The sequence below is a fragment of the Loa loa genome, assembly GCF_000183805.2.
Source record: "Loa loa unplaced genomic scaffold supercont3.1972, whole genome shotgun sequence".
Classification (NCBI taxonomy): Eukaryota; Metazoa; Nematoda; class Chromadorea; order Rhabditida; family Onchocercidae; genus Loa; species Loa loa.
In genome coordinates, this window is record NW_018110151.1 from 496 (window position 1) to 1,579 (window position 1,084).

At 29.3% G+C, this 1,084-nt stretch overlaps 1 protein-coding gene across 1 annotated transcript; it reads left to right on the forward strand.

Annotated features, from left to right (window-relative positions):
• Positions 1-454: 454 nt before the first annotated feature.
• On the forward strand, positions 455-1,027 carry LOAG_19127 (hypothetical protein; the record flags this gene model as incomplete). Its single annotated transcript, XM_020451781.1, has 1 exon — positions 455-1,027. The coding sequence occupies one exon, from the start codon at positions 455-457 to the stop codon at positions 1,025-1,027; it is 573 nt and encodes a 190-aa protein (XP_020304414.1).
• Positions 1,028-1,084: the final 57 nt, after the last annotated feature.

The window sequence follows — 1,084 nt, forward strand, 5'->3', positions numbered from 1 at the left end:
GTGAGTATACGATTAATGATTAATATCATGATTCGTGTTTTTCTTTTTATTTGAAAATTTGAAAATTTACAATTGTCAAGAATGGTTGGAAAGCGATCGATAATTACCTACTTTAGTAGATATCTTTTTACAAGATTGTTTTTTTATATCTTTTCTGTTTTATTATGAATGTTTTCGTAAGTATTTGGATAAAAACATTTTTTGATGATTCTTTTTTTTCTCGTTCATATGATTCGAAAATGTTTTGTAATTTTCGTTTTCATAACTTTTAATTTGTTTATTATATTTTTCTAAATAAGACTGTAGTTAAAAACTAATGAATTTGGATAATAAAATGTCGACGATTTTATTCCATGCTTTGTTTTACCTCAGACTACAAAAGAAACAATATTCATTAAATATGACGAGACAAAAAAAGAATAATGCAACCAAAATACAAAAAAAAAAAAGAATAATGCAACCAAAAAAAAAGAAAGGTAAAATGCTTTTACTCAAAGCTGCTCATAACAGTGCGCTATGTGAAAAAAGAAATCAACTACATCAGAGCAAAACTTCAAGTCTCAACATGAGCCAAACAAATGAAGAAATCAGCAAATCGGAAGATTATTCGACTAGCTACAATCCGACAATGGTCGCTCAAACTAATTCGATAACGAAAAAACAAAATAAAGAAACTCTGTTATTATGTAAGGAAATAACTGTATTTAACCCATTATTGCCAGAACGAAAGAAAGAAGCCTTGGCATTATTTGATATTGGGTCACAGTTATCGTTCATATCAAAGGAACTAGTTCAACGACTAGACTTAATAGAAACTGATGAACAAGAATTAAGATTAGCTCCTTTCGGCATTAAAAATCCTAAGCCACGCATAATCACTCAAACTCAACTTAATGTAAAAATAGATGCAGATGAGACTATCCAATTACGCGCCAGTGTAATCGAATATTTAACTAATGAATTACATGTTGTCAAAATACCAATAGCCAACCACACAATGAGACTAAAATTATTGGAAACGACCTGACATCTTAATCGGAGCAGATCATTTCTTCAAATTTGTGGAATTGGAAAGAATCGAAAA